This window comes from Leptodactylus fuscus, chromosome 7 (assembly GCF_031893055.1).
Source record: "Leptodactylus fuscus isolate aLepFus1 chromosome 7, aLepFus1.hap2, whole genome shotgun sequence".
Taxonomy (NCBI): Eukaryota; Metazoa; Chordata; class Amphibia; order Anura; family Leptodactylidae; genus Leptodactylus; species Leptodactylus fuscus.
Genome location: NC_134271.1, coordinates 117,835,241 through 117,848,059, shown reverse-complemented (window position 1 = coordinate 117,848,059; position 12,819 = coordinate 117,835,241). Strand labels below are relative to the sequence as shown.

At 42.6% G+C, this 12,819-nt stretch overlaps 1 protein-coding gene across 1 annotated transcript in view; it reads left to right on the top strand.

Moving 5' to 3' along the window:
* DPH6 (diphthamine biosynthesis 6) overlaps positions 1–12,593 on the top strand; it is a 71,868-nt gene extending 59,275 nt beyond the window's left edge. The window contains exons 13-15 of the mRNA XM_075282922.1: positions 4,381–4,617; positions 4,848–5,220; positions 11,527–12,593. Coding sequence (XP_075139023.1) covers positions 4,381–4,617; positions 4,848–5,220; positions 11,527–11,645 — 729 coding nt within the window. The 3' untranslated portion in view covers positions 11,646–12,593. The remainder of the gene's footprint in view (positions 1–4,380; positions 4,618–4,847; positions 5,221–11,526) is intronic.
* Positions 12,594–12,819: the final 226 nt, after the last annotated feature.

Sequence of the window (12,819 nt, the reverse complement as noted above, 5' to 3'; positions counted from 1 at the left end):
ACACATTGATGTCAATGTCTAGATGAGACAAATATTGAGCTTTTTGGCATTAACTCAACTCGCCGTGTTTGGAGGAAGAGCAATGCTACCTATGGCCCAAAGAACACCATCCACCATTGTCAAGCATGGAGGTGGAAACATTATGTTTTGGGGTGTTTCTTTGCTAAGGGCACAAGACTACTTCACCGCTTCAGTGGGAGAATGGATGGAACCATATACCATAAAATCCTGAGTGACAACCTCCTTCCCTCCACCAGGACATTAAATATGGGTTGTGGCTAGGTGTTCTAGCAGGACAAGGACCCAAAACATAAAGCCAAGGTAACAAAGGAGTGGCTCAAAAAGAAGCACAGTAAGGTCATGGACAGGCCTAGTCAGTCTCCAGACCTTATCCCATAGAAAACCTATGGAGGGAGCTAAAGCTCCGAGTTGCCAAGCGACAGCCTCAAAATCTTAATGATTTAGAGATGATCTGCAAAGAGGAATGGACCAAAATTCCTCCTGACATGTACGCAACCCTCATCATCAACTGCAACGTCCGACTACTGTGCACACCACCAAGGGTTTTACCACCAAGTATTAAGTCTTGTTTGCCAAAGGGATCAAATACTTATTTCTCTATGCAAAATGCAAATAAATGTGTAAAATTTATACAATGTGATTTTTTTGGATTTTATTTTTGATATTCTATTTCTCACTGTTAAAATTAACCTACCCTTAAAGGGATTCTACCATTAAAAATCTTTTTTTTTTCTCCTTAAGACGTCGGAATAGCCTTTAGAAAGGCTATTCATCTCTTACCTTTAGAAGTCGTCTCCGGTCCGCCGTCCAGTAGAAATACTGGTTTTTACCAGTATGCAAATGAGTTCTCTCGCAGCAATGGGGGAGGGCCCCAGCGCTCAAACAGCACTGGAGGCGTCCCCAATGCTGCCAGAGAACTCTCTCCAGCGACGCCTCCATCTTCAACAGCAACCGCCTCTTCTGTCGTCTTCTTCCAGCTGGGGTCACACTCCGCTCTTGCGCACATGCACAGTACGCTCCTGTAGTTCTATGGAGAACTTTAAAATTGTAGACTGTTCATGTCTCTGTCAGTGGGCAAACTTACCAAATTAGCAAGGGATCAAATACCGTATTTTTCGGACTATAAGACGCACTTTTTTCCCCCAAAATTTCGGGGGAAAATGAGGGTGCATCTTATAGTCTGAATGTGGGATGGCCGCGCTACTGCCACCACTGGTTTTCTTCAGCGGCAGTAGCGCGGCAATCTGCAGGCCCCGGCAGCTAAAGACAGTCCCCGGCATCTGCTGTAATAGACCGGCGGATGCCGGGGAGTGTCTTAGCTGCCGGGGTCTGCAGATTGCCGCGCTACTGCCACCGCTGGTTTTCTTCAGTGGCAGGAGTGTGACAATCTGCAGGCCCCGGCAGCTAAGACACTCCCCGGCATCCGTCGGTCTATTACAGCAGATGCCGGGGACTGTCTTAGCTGCCGGGGCCTGCAGATTGCCACGCTCCTGCCGCTGAAGAAAACCAGCGGTGGAAGCGCGGCCATGCTGCAAATCTGCTCCTCCTCCACAGGTCCCGGCAGTCAGTTAGCCCCGGGGCCGGTCCCCACCGGCCCCATACCTTTAGTGATGCAGGCCGGCTCCTGCACGGCGAGGCCGCAGGAGCCGACCTGTTCCGATGACAGCCGGGAGCCTAATGAAGGCTCCGAGGCCTGTCATAGATATATATTACTATCGCGGCTGGTCTATGACACTCCGCGATAGTAATGTATAGAATCTCCCATAGACGGCAATACACTTGTATTGCCATCTATGGGACTTGCAATCAAATGATTGCAGGTTCAAGCCCCCTAGGTGGGGGATAATAAAATAGTAAAAAAAAAAAAAAAACACTTAAAAAAAATATAATAAAAAATAAAATAAATAAAAGTTCACCTCCTTTCCCTAGAATACATATAAAAGTATAACATTACTGTGAAACATACACATTAGGAATCCCTGAGTCTGAAAATGCCCGGTCTACTAATATTTTTATGTACAGTGAACGTCAAAATCAAAAGTGCTAAACCGCCGGGTTTTTCTCTCTGTTTTGCCTCTGAATTAAATAAAAGGTGATCTAAGCAATAAACATTTCCCAAAATGGTATATCTAAAAAGTACACCTGGCCCCACAAAAAAAACGCCCTATACATCCCCGTACAGCTACAGGGTCACCTGTCAATATGGCCTTGCAGCTGTTCCAAAACTACAACTCCCATATATTAAGTATTTTACCATTTTTTGCCTGAAAATTTTTTTTCCCTATTTTTCTCCTCTAAAACCTGGGTGCGTCTTATAGTCCGAAAAATACCGTACTTCTTTCCTTCAGTGTAATGGGTCAGTGTGCTGGTGTTGAAAAATAGCCCTCTGAAAATGCACATGTGTGCTGGAGTCTTAGGGCTGATGCTCTGAATTATCCTATGGTGGGTTGCTTAGGTTGGTGTTGGGTTTTGTGCAGGTCATTCAGGTTCTTCCAATAATATACTTTGTGTGCAGGCCATGTTGGATTAGGATAGGGTTTTCCATAAATATTTGGACATACCCTCTAAATTTGATTCTGTGGCTTTAGTCTGTCTCTGCTCCAGAACTAAAGACCCATTTCATTAAAGATAAAAATTGTCAACCCATCAATTTCTAATGGGGCTGGCCAACTATTTAGTATGTATATGTATGGGTTAGTCCTGACTCTTCCTTGACAGATGGATGATAGAGGAATAAGAAAATTGAGAAATAAGCCGCTGTTAGATGTGATTTATAGCAGTTTACTCATCTTTCCTCATTGACTTTGGTGCCAAGTGTGAATATTTTTCTAATCTTATTGTTCAGGAGTGTTGGGAGGAATAACTCCTCCAAATACTGGAAGGTGGAACTTCCTATTTGTTAGAGGAATTGTATCCAAATCCATAAGACTGCCAGATAGTCAGGCTTGGTCAATGGGTCCATTCAGAGACGTATTTCCATTGCTCTAGAGCAGGGGTAGGGAACATACGGCTCTCCAGCTGTTGCAAAACTACAACTCCCAGCATGCATACTTGCTCTGCTGTTCTTGGAACTCCCATGGAAGTGAATGGAGCATGATGGGAGTTGTAGTTTCTATCCCTGCTCTAGAGTGTAATGGCAGTGTGCTTTGGACTTTACACTTATGTTTGCACGTGGTGATCTTTGTCTTGTTTTGATGCCAGGTTATCGAAGAACAGATCCATGTGCTTTTTTTCCTTAACATTATAAAGACTGTGAGCTTCAGGGACCTGCTACTTATTTGCTCTTTATTGTTTCCAAAAAATAATATTTTTGGAGTCTGTCTCAAGCATATCTCAGCAACAAAGGGTTATTATGCTGGGTTCTGGTGACAGACTCCCTTTAAGGTGCCCATACACAGCATATTCAACAAACCTGCTGATAGTCCTAGCCGACTATTCTCTCGACTCTCTTGACAAATGCCATCAGGGGATGGAACAATCAGGCATCCTAAATTTTATAATGGCCAATCCATTGCTCCCATAGGAGATATACCACCACTAGATGTGAATGACTGCAGCTTACTGTTCCTGCATGTATATGGTGTAGTAAGTAAGTAAGAGTAACTGGGGAAGGTGTATGGGCACACGGGCACTTTTACATTTGACTGAGCTGTAATGGGACCATCTTGTTGCATGGCTGGCATTTGAATACACTGTTGTTGTACAGTGCTTTATGTCGGATAATGTCTATAAAGACTAGATCTGCCAGCAATGCATGTGGCTGAAAAAGGGAACCCAAAATTAGCAAGAGAGGTCATGTAGTGAGTGTGTATATGCTGGTGATATTGTCACTCCTTAGGAAGAGACCACGTTGTCAGGTGTGTGGAGTCTTACAAAGCCATTTTTGCTCCACTGTGGGGGATCATGGGAAGAATATGCAAATATGTTTCCCAAGATGTAAATAGGGAAACAATGCCTCTGTATGCTGCCCTCTAGGGGAAGCTCCCTTGAACATCATGCCCGACTTTCCCACAAGCCTTTGCTACAATGATGCAAGATTTTGCCAAGTCAGTATCGAAACAGCGCTGTCCACAACTGGGTTACTGACTTGGCAAAATCCTGCATCATTACAGCAAAGGCTTGTTGGAAAGTCGGGCATGATGTTCAAGAGAGCTTCCCCTAGAGGGCAGCATACAGAGGCACTGTTTCCCCATTTACATCTTAGGAGACAGATTTGCATATTCTTTATATGCTGGTGGTAACATGTTTTTGGTGACTGTAAACTATTTTGGAATATTTCTGTTACTGGTATATAGTATTATTGCTCTTTAGTGAATGCAGAGGGACAGAGATTGTAAAGTATTTCTGCTTATATTTCAGGTTGGCGGTGCAGTATTTTGTGCAGGACAGATTGCACTAATACCCTGCACCATGCAGCTTATCCCCGGAGGAATTGCGGCAGAGAGCAGACTCTCCCTGCGCCATGTGGACAGAGTCTTGGATGCCATCAGTCCTGGCACTTCCCGAAGTCACATTATGCTTGCCCATTGCTATGTGACGCAGAGCTCGTACATACATTGTGCTATAACAGCATGGGAATCATCTGCTGAAAATGAGGTGAAGAAAGTTCTGACACTTTTATTAGTTGGCTGATTTTTTATGAAGGCACAGAAGAATAGAAATAGTAACGGGTGTGGATAAATTCTGTAGACAATGCTGATGAATATATCATTGTGAATGTATAAATAATGTATTTTACCAATTGTTATTTGACAGGTATTGATTTTTTTGTAACATTATTATTGTATACCACTATTATTCATGCCGTATGTCTCTGTTACTTTCAGGATACCTGCGCCGCGCTTACTGTGGCAGTCGTTCCCAGTCTTCCACGTGGGGCTGTTGTGGAATGGCATGTCATGGCTGCTGTGAGTGATCCTGATGGCAGAAGAAATATATCAGTAACTGAGACAAGTTCGGGATTCCAGGTCACACTGAATGGTTCTATATCCAGCTGTGAGACATGTGCCTCCCTTGTACTTTCCCTTTCAAGGTCTGCACCTCAGGCGGATTCGTTGGACTGGTGTAGCACAAGCCAACTAGTGAAGACTGTCCTGCACAAAGCCTCTAGTGAACTTCCAAAAAATTCCCCTCTCATACCGATGTGCTGCAGAGGCTTCTATCCGAGTGATAGGGTAGACTTCCAGAGCCTCACAGCAGGTAAGTCACCGCGCAGGCATACTACGGGTAATATTATGTAGATGTGGGATTTGATTCTTTTTTAGTTTAGTTTTCTGTGTATGTTGGGTATTAACCAAATGTAGTGAGATAAAAGGTACCCAGGACTTGTTAGTTGATGACCTATCTGTAGGATAAGTCATCAGTTGAAGATTAGCAGGGGTCCAACACCTTAGACCCGTGAGGATCAGCAGGTTGAAGAGGCAGGCTATACGACATCACCTTTATTCGTCACATGGTCTGTTTGCCATTCAGTCCCAATCAAATGAACAAACTGAGCTGCGATACTTAGTACATAGAATTGTACCTTGTTGCGGTTGGTAAGTACGGTAGTGAAGAGGCTGCAGGACTAACCAGAACGATGCAGACTCTGCAGACCGCACCAGCAGATTGGCCAGGGCCCCCTTTCCTCCGATCTTCCATTGATGACCTATCCTAAGCATAGCTTATCAGTTGTCAAGTCTGGAAACCCCTTTGAGAACAAAGTTGTCCAGACTGCAGGACTATCTAACCATCTTATGTGTAAGAGGGGGTGTCATCAATCTTTTAACAGACACCAGAGTTGTTTGGCAGCGGCCTGATCCCTTCGTCTGATGGAGAAAACATACATTCTTGGCTAGGCATGCATGTCCATATCAGAGTCAACAGAAATAGCTGTCACCGACTGTTGACGCTGAATTGACAGTCTAACTCTATACCTGGTTTTCTTTCATTTCTGAATGATAGGAGTCCTTATGTAATCAATCTGTTGCCAAGTAATAACATAAAGTGTCATGGAGCGGCTGTCATCTGCCGTCTGCTCTGCTCTGTGTTTTTACAAGTTACAAAACATAACTTTCCCAGGTTCTGGGGATAATATCACTCCTTAAGGAGTGAGCACCTTAACAGGCGTATGGAGACTTGCAAAGCCATTTTCGCTCCTTTTCTAAGGCTGAGTTCACACAGAGTATTTTGGACAGGATTTTGAGGTGGAATCGGCCTCAAAATCCTGACCCAAAAAAACGGCTTCTATTGTAATCAATGGGAGCCGGTCAGTTCTTTTTCCGGGAGCGGTTTGCTCCAGCTCCCAGACAAAAAGAAGCGAGATGCTCATTCTTCAGGTGGAGTCGCATGGCGAATCCGCCTGGAGACACTCCCGACTAGGCCCATTCATTTGGGCCTAATCCGGAGCAGAGTGCCGCGACTGAATGCCAGCACAGTGCACCGGCATCCAGTTGCAGCTACCCGTTTTTTGGTCCGGAATCTGAGGCAGCCTCCGCCTCAATTTCTGGGCCAAAAAACCACGGCCTTAGTGCACAGTACATGGTTATCTTCAGTGCTCACTTAGGGGGAACTGGATCCCCAGGATCTGTGGAGACTACCAAACACTGATTATCAAGTTATCCCCTGCAACGAATCGTTAGACTGTTCACCATGATTTTTGGCTTCAGTGTGACCCTGTCTTTTTTTTTTCAAGTGTAGATTGTGAGCCCCACATAGAGCTCACAATGTACATTTTTCCCTATCAGTATGTCTTTGGAATATGGGATGGAAATCCATGCAAACACGGGGAGAACATACAAACTCTTTGCAGATGGTTTTATGCCCTTGGCAGGATTTGAACACCAGGACCCCAGCACTGCAAGGCTGCAGTGCTAACCACTGAGCCACTGTGTGACCCCTTGTGACCCTGTCTTCTGCTAGATAGTACCATACCCTAAACCTGCCCTATATTCTGATTATAGATCCACATTATAGAGCAACTTTTACCACCTTCACTCCAGCTCTTTGCATCCTTTACTAAGTCCCGCTCCACTGATTTTGGTACAATTAGAATTTTTTCCTCTAGCCCCCATTGTTCCTGAGCAATAAATGCGGTTAGGTTTTTTTGCATCAGAATCCGTGCAGATACTTGATCAACTTTACGTGACCAAACAGTCCATGCATGGACAAAAGAAGATCATGATTGAAATCCTTATTAGACTTGGGTTTGGATCAGTCTGCATTTTAGGCCTGCCTGTGATTTGAATACCTGGTTAGTATATGGAGGTATACAAGGGACTGCATTTACTTAGTAAGATACAAAATCAACATGTAAGTGCTGTGCTATGGCATTAGCTGGAGGGCGCTGACTACATGATATAATATTGCTATGCGGTGCCCACTTGGCTGATCTGGGTGTGGATGTTCTATGTAGTTTATGATGATGTCACTCTCATGGTGCCGGTGTTCGGAGACTTCCCTGAAGGCAGGAGAAAACCTGTAAGTGGGTGAGATATCATTAGTATAGCTTTCAGCAATAGCTCATATTGTCTTGGGGAAGGTAGGTAATTAGTTGGTGCCGGCTGCCGAGGTGCGTCCATTACCTGTTCTGACAAAATGCAGATGTATTCCAAGTCTCCATGTATTTAACCCCTTAAAACTAGAGAGCTCTGCAATAAGTCATTGTCAAAAGGAAATCATTTTTTTTTATTTCCTTAAGAGGAGAAGAAATTATCAATTTATTTAATATAGTCCTTTTTTTGTGTGACATTGTTAGAGTTTATAGTAAAAGGTTGGTCTCCAAGGATAACTAAACACAAGTGAAGAACGGGAACACTCGGCTGACTGCTTCTGCCCATTTGTTATGGTGATCGGCACCCTGTCCTCACTAAATAAGACTTCATGTCACCCTTGTAGTGACTTATGACATATTTGTTAAGCTGATAGGTACCTTTTAGGCTAGGTTCACATCTGCGCCTGGATTTTCATTTGGGGTCCACTTAGGGAAACCTAATCCGCATTAAAAAAAGCAGTTACCTTAGCAAACCTGCGGACCCCATAGACCAGTGATGGTGAACCTTTTAGAGACTGAGTGCCCAAACGGCAACCTAACACCCACTAATTTATCACAAAGTGCCAACATGGCAAGTTAACCTTAATACTGTCCGGATACACAATTGCGGACAATTACGGACCTGCAAAATACGGTCGTGTGAATGGGGCTTTATAGAGATTTTAATGATACAAACAACTTTGTACTGCATCTGGCATAGTTTTGAACAATTAATGTTCTCTATGTACAACACACAGATCTGTTTTATAGGACTGTGCAATGTATCACCACTCGGCACCGTTCCCTAACATGAAGATAGAGATGTCCTGATGTGGTGACCACAGGTGAAAACACATGTTGCAGCAAAAACAGTCCCCCCCCCTCCCCTTCCATGAGTACACCAAACAGCTCATTTGTATACAGATTAAAAGTTGATTTTCTTGGGATCAAAATTGCACCTTGACACAAAAAAAGATATATTCATTATGTCACTAACACGCCCTACAACTAGATCTAAGTGGTTAAGATGGATTTTTAAAGTGGTAGACTCCCTTTAATTTTACACAATAATTATGGCAGGGCGCTCCATCATTTATGTCATTAATACTGCAGGGAATATCTCTGCTTCTAACATCAAGCGTTGTAACGGCTTTGTGATACTTGTTTTTTAATTTGTTATATATATTCTTTTATATACTGGGGGGGGGCAATTTCACAACTTTTTTATAGCACCTTTGCACCTTTTTGAAGTATATACAAGCTGGCATTATCCTCTGTTTGTGTCCTAAAAAAAAAAAACACATCACTTTTATGCACCGTTTTTCATTTTCCAGTTCTGTCGGTAAGAGTGAGCGTGGCGTAAATTTTATTTAGTTTTTATAACACTTTTTTGTGCAATCGCAAAACTTGTGAGAGAGCTGTGAAAGGATAAATTAATTTGAGCAAAAATCTGAATCGTACAACATACTCCTTTTGTTCTGCCAGCCTTCGGATGCTGGAAGTTACATCAGGGGACAGAAGATAGTGCAGCTACTTCTATTCATGTACTAGGTGGGCGATTAATTATGATTAATGGCGATTATTTATGTCACACCCCTTTTACGTTATAAGTATGTGTTGTGCGAACCTTGCAGTTTCGTTGGGGCTGAACCAGAACTGCTATTACACTTGGATCTATTCAGACACCAGCGTATAATAAGTGGAGACCCCGGAATAGTAATTAAACATAAAAAAACAGTTTTACTCACCTCTTCCTGGGCTCCAGTGCAAATCCCTGTTGTCTATGGGTATTTTGACTGCCCTCAGTTTGTCACATACATTGTGACACATATATGCAAGTGTCACAACGCTGTGATACCTGTATGACTGCAAAGGCCCAGTGACAGGCCTCAGCGGTCCCTGACGCCAATCAGAAGACCGGAAGAGAAGTGGAAGTCATACTAGAACACAGGAAAGGTGAGTAACACTATTTTTTTGTTTTTGATCACCGCCCCTGTTCCTCCACTTATTATACTGTGGGGTCTGAAGCAGTTCCTATTGTATATGTTTGGTCTGAACGAAACTGCATTTAAAATCTCATGAATATTGTAACAACACATGAGCAAAATGTTGGTTATCCGGGTTGTTGTTCAGTTTTGGTTATTTTTCGGTTAATTGGCCAGCCCCAGTGTTATCTGCAATCTTCTGACACCCCCATGAAAGCAACAAATTAGCTGAAAACTGCAAATACACTTGAACCTGTGGATTACCTTTAGTGCTTCAATGAAAGCAAAATACAATTATGGACTTGTGTGAATATAACATCATGGTGGTGACATGGACCATAGGTGAACCCAGCGCTCCTAACTGCTATTAGATAACTGGCAGCCTATGGAATCCCTTGCCAAAATGTCTATGGGCAGCTTTAGTGTTTACCCAGCGTGCCCCTCCCAGCCGGGGAGCGCTGAATAGCAGCGGCCTGGATTGATTATTTCAGGGGTCCTTATTCACACATGCATTTCCATTACAAGTGCATGCATTTAGCTCTGCACTCCCTCCTTGCCCCCCTCGCTGGTACAGCTGGGAAACTTGTAATGAACGACTCCTTGATTTAATAAAGCCCAATTATTGCTGCTGTTTATCTGCTCATTTGGAACATTTTGGGATTCAGCAAATTGCAGCGCTCCCGGCCTTTCCAATTTCAAGAGCTGCTAATATCCCCATCAGGCCCTGAATTAATAAAGCACAACAAAAAAATCCTCTTTCTAAGGAGATTATCATTACACAGCGAGCCTCTTCTGCTCCACAACTTATATAGAGTCAGTGAGGCTGCTGAACATTGTGTCTCTTCCCTCTGTGGGGCCTCTCTTGGGCAATATTTCAATTTTTGAGACTTTTTCTTTTCTGCAGCTCAGTCCTGTGTATAAGGAAAAGCCGTATGGCCTGAAAACATCCAGTATTAAGTGACTACAGATATGGCAAGGAGTGCCATCACCACTATGTCTCACTACCTGATAAAGCAAACACTATGATCTCATTCCAGCTATGGGAGCAGCAAACATCTTGCTGGAAAAAAGTGTTGTCTATGTGTCATCAGTTTGTGGCTGTCGGCATGTCATGGGTAATGTCCCAAGTTCTGTACTCCATGAGTGCTGTATCAGAGGCCTCACACCATCCAATGGGTACTTACAAAGGGCAACAACCCTGACACAGCTGTCTACAGATGGGTGTCTCTTACTTTTGGAGAAGACTTTGGCTTGGCTGAAAGCCGTATTCATGTTTCAAGGCTCTTTAATAAATTGTATATGGATTTATGGGGTAGCTTCTTGTAGGTGGCACTAGAAAGACATTTGCCTTTCTTCTTGAGGAGAGCTATTTTGCATACCTGTTCCCAGGGGGCATTGCCTGTAAGATTCCCTATGTTAGCTGGCATCTCTGCAAGGAGAAACAGAACTCCCTCCCTCCCAAGACTTATTCCCTCCCAAGTTTCCCTCCCTCGACTCACTGCCTCCCTCCCTCTTAAGACTCCCTCCCAAGACTCCCTCTCTCTTAAGACTCCCTCCGAAGACTCCCTACCGTATATCAGCATGCCTGCATACATGTTTGGCTTGGCTGAGACACCTAGTGGTAGCTGATCTTTTTGTGTGTTGAAATCCAAACACAGTTTGAGGAGAGTCACCTCCTGTCCTCCAACCACATTCGGCTGTATTATTTACATCACTCCGCACAGAGAACTAAATGATCCTGCAGTGTGTCTGTGTTTCTTTCTTTTTTAGTTGCTATGATTCCTAGGATTTCTCTATCTGCCATGAGCTTGTATGTGTTTTTTCTCTTGTTATATACTACTGTACCATCTATGAAACTGTATCACTGAAATTTACCCATTGTGGGACTATTAAAGGAATATCTTATCTTATCTTAAACAAGCCACTTCCCTAAATTGCTGGCCAGACATCATGTAAATTGTTTCTGTTTTATTAATTAACCATGTCCTTTCTTTTCTCTTCTTTTTGCAGATTTGCCTGAGGTTCTAAGAGACGTTTGGGGTGACAATGCCCCCTGCCCGGTCTTAGTGCCTGTAGTAGAACTGTCCAGTTCCGAATACCTGCACCTGTCTATGTGGCTCAGCTCTTGATCCTATGGAAGGGGACATCAAAGTGTCTTGTGGACTTATAATAGAAGTGTATATAGCACCATACTGCATGTGTACAGGGCATCTGGGTCCCTTCTGTTGTGAAGCAATGAGAAGATATCCATGTCAACATTCCATTACCCTGCATTGATACTATAAGCGGAAGGATTAATCTTTATATATTATCAATGTCCTATAAAACTCGCCTACAGCAAATAATTTTTATTTATTGCTCTTTTTTAATATCATTCCACCTCCCGTTACACACAAGTCAACAAAGGTAAAGGCGGCAATGGATACATGTTATGGTGGCCCATAATGTTATATTTATGATTGTTTGTAAATATGCTAAAATGATCGGATTGGATCAGAACCAAGGAAGAATTGGCCCTATTGTTCACACTTTAATGTCTTGGTCATTACTGACAAGTGCTACATTTACTTACCCATTGACCAAGTAACATGAATTAGGTGCAGTATAAATGTTCAGTGCCAGCATATTTATTTGTGCGTGCCCATTTCCCAACAGACTTTACATTCACCGGATTGTGAGTCCCAGCTTTACATAATAAGTGAATTTATTCTTTTTTTTTCTCCATCGGCTTCAGTTTAACCACTTCAGTACCGGGCCAATTTGTGGTCCAGGACCAGACACATTTTAGGTTTATTTTGTATGTGTGGTTTTGAGGGCTGTAACATTTTTCCCGTATGTCTCAGTCAACTAATTTTTGCGTCTTTTTTCGGGGACACATGGGGCTTTATTTTTATGTTGTTTTTATTTTCAAATGTATTTTAATTTTTTTTATATCTGGGAAAATATAAACAAAATAGGAGGGAAATTGTGTCTGGTTTTCAATTTATTTATTTATTTTTTATTTAACAACACAAATTGTCACTGAAAAACTTTAAAATATAGTTTCTCCTCTCCGTTACGGTAATTTTTATTTTGTATGGTGTCGTCGGGGGTGGGGCTATAACCTTTAATAACGGCGTTTTATTAGCTTTTTATTATTATTATTATTATTATTTTATTTACATTTTTTTTAAAAAACTTTATTATATATATATTTTTTTTTTTTTTCAGATTGTGTCCCCATAAGGTGATAAGAGACCTTTTGGGACATCTGATCACTTTTTTTTTGTACTTGTGGCTGATTTCTCCTATAACTGGGGCTGG